The 2,268-nt window shown below is 54.1% G+C and overlaps 1 protein-coding gene across 1 annotated transcript; it reads right to left on the bottom strand.

Moving 5' to 3' along the window:
* Nucleotides 1–477: 477 nt before the first annotated feature.
* Nucleotides 478–1,921, bottom strand: LOC141768416 (uncharacterized). Its single transcript, XM_074636709.1, has one exon. It carries the CDS (start codon nucleotides 1,919–1,921, stop codon nucleotides 497–499), a length of 1,425 nt encoding a protein of 474 aa, XP_074492810.1. The 3' UTR covers nucleotides 478–496.
* Nucleotides 1,922–2,268: the final 347 nt, after the last annotated feature.

The raw sequence follows: 2,268 nt of genomic DNA, 5'->3' as shown, positions 1-2,268 counted from the left end.
AAGAGTCGAGCTTTCTGTCCCATGTAAATACACAAAATCTCTCTCAGACGCGCTCTTTTCAAACCCTCCACCCTCCTGTGGTCTGTCCCACTCTGAGGAAGTGGGTCATTTCAGTGAGAATAAAACGATAGTTACGAATGTAACTACGGTTCTATGAATCCTGGATGACCGCCAGAGGCAGTGCTTCAACACTGAATATCTTCGTCTCGCGCATGCGCAGGTCGAGTATTAATATCAACAAAGTCACGTGTGACCTCGGATGACCCTGGTTAGGTATAAGTTCCGGTGTCATCCACGAGATCAGTCCTACAGAATCTTCTCACGGGATCACGAGATTCTGAGTGACTAAGAACTCTGGCGGTCATCCAGGATTCATAGAACCGTAGTTACATTCGTAACTATCGTTCTATTTCATCCTTACTGACCGCCAGAGGCTGTGCTTCAACACTGGATGACTTATAACAACAAAGTCACGAGGAATCCCTGAGTACATACCTCATAGAGATGAAGCAGAGGAACTCGGCTGAAGGACCACGCCCAATGGATGGGGGGTGGCCACATTGACTCTATAGTATCTGGAGAATGTGCTCAGTGACGTCCATGAGGCCGCGGCACATATGTCCTCCAAGGGGACCCCTCTCAGGGTTGCCCATGATGTGGAAACACTCCTGGTAGAGTGGCACCTTACTGCAGATGGAGGAGAACGGTCGTTCACCCTGTATGCGTGGGCAATGACTTCCACGATCCAGTGGGACAAGCGCTGCTTTGAGAGAGCACAGCCCTTCTTGGGACCGCCGTAACAGATAAAGAGTTGTTCTGACTGCCGTATGCATGCGGTGGCTTCTATATAGGCTCTAAGGGCCCGCACTGGGCATAACAGCCTTGCCCTCTCCTCCCCCTCTCCTTTAGGGGGTTGAAACTGGGCAAGCCGAATAGGCTGATTGTGATGTGAGCGTGACAGCACCTTAGGGAGGAACGCTGTGTTTGGCCACAAAGTGACACCTGAGCCATCTGAGTTCCACCTCAGACATGAATTGTTCACTGACAAGGCATGTAGCTCGCCTACACGCTTTGCAGAAGTGATGGCAAGGAGAAACGAAGTTTTGGCCGACAGCCACCTCAGCTCTGCCTGTACTAAGGGTTCAAAGGGAGGCAAGCATAGAGCGTCCAGCACCAGGGGCAGGTCCCATGCGGGAGCCCTCGGAGTGCTCGGGGGACGCAGCCGCAGAGCCCCTTTTAAGAAGAGAGACACAAGCCTGTTGCTCCCCACAGTGTTATTATCGACCCTATCGTGCTGCGATGAAATAGCAGCCACATACACCCTCAGTGTAGATGGAGACCGGCCACCTTCCAGGAGGGACTGCAGAAACTTCAGAATCGTGGGCACCGAGCAATGTACTGGGTCCTCTTTCTGAACTGTACACCATTCAGAGAACAACTTCCACCTGTTCTCGTACTGCAGGCGGGTAGATGGTGCTCTGGCATTCAGAATAGTTCTTCGGACGGGCTCTATGCAATCAGTCAGCATTGGGTCGGGCCCTCCAGCGGCCAAACCCACAGCTGAAGGCGGCAGGGGTCGGGGTGCCAGATCTGACCCCCCAGCTGAGATAAGAGGTCTGTCCTGCTGGGGAGGCGCCATGGCGTCCCGCAGCAGAGCCTGTGCAGCAGTGAGAACCATGTCCTTGCTGGCCAGAAGGGGGCCACCAGGAGAAGTCTGTGGCCCTGCTGAAACACTCTGAGAAGTGTTGGTAGGATCAGAGGGAACGGTGGGAAGGCATAGAGGAGACCCTCTGGCCACGTGTGAGCCAGAGCATCTTGACCTAGAGGGCTGGTCTTCTCCCTCAAGGAGAACCAGAGGGGGCAGTGGGTCGACATCTCTGAGGCAAAGAGATCCACCTCTGCTCTGCCAAAGAGACTCCATATTTTTTGTACCACCTATGGGTGAAGGCGCCACTCCCCCGGTGGGGGTTTGTGACGGGAGAGGAAATCTGCAACAAGGTTCCGTTCCCCTGGTAAATACATTGCCCGTAGGCTGGTCATGCGAGAGGCTGCCCATGTCAGGAGAGCCTGGGATGTCTGCAGCAACCTTGCAGATTTGGTGCCCCCTTGGTGGTTTATATAAAAGACGGTCGATGTGTTGTCCGACCGGACGAGCACATGTTTCCCTCTCAGGTATGGCAGGAAGTGCTTGAGCGCTAGGTGCACTGCGCGTAGCTCCAGCACATTGACATGCTCTGTGCTGTCCAGAGCAGACCACTGTCCCCGAGC

Source organism: Sebastes fasciatus, chromosome 5, assembly GCF_043250625.1.
Source record: "Sebastes fasciatus isolate fSebFas1 chromosome 5, fSebFas1.pri, whole genome shotgun sequence".
Lineage (NCBI taxonomy): Eukaryota > Metazoa > Chordata > Actinopteri > Perciformes > Sebastidae > Sebastes > Sebastes fasciatus.
Note: the sequence above shows the minus strand (reverse complement) of the source record. Positions and strands in the feature narration are given on the sequence as shown.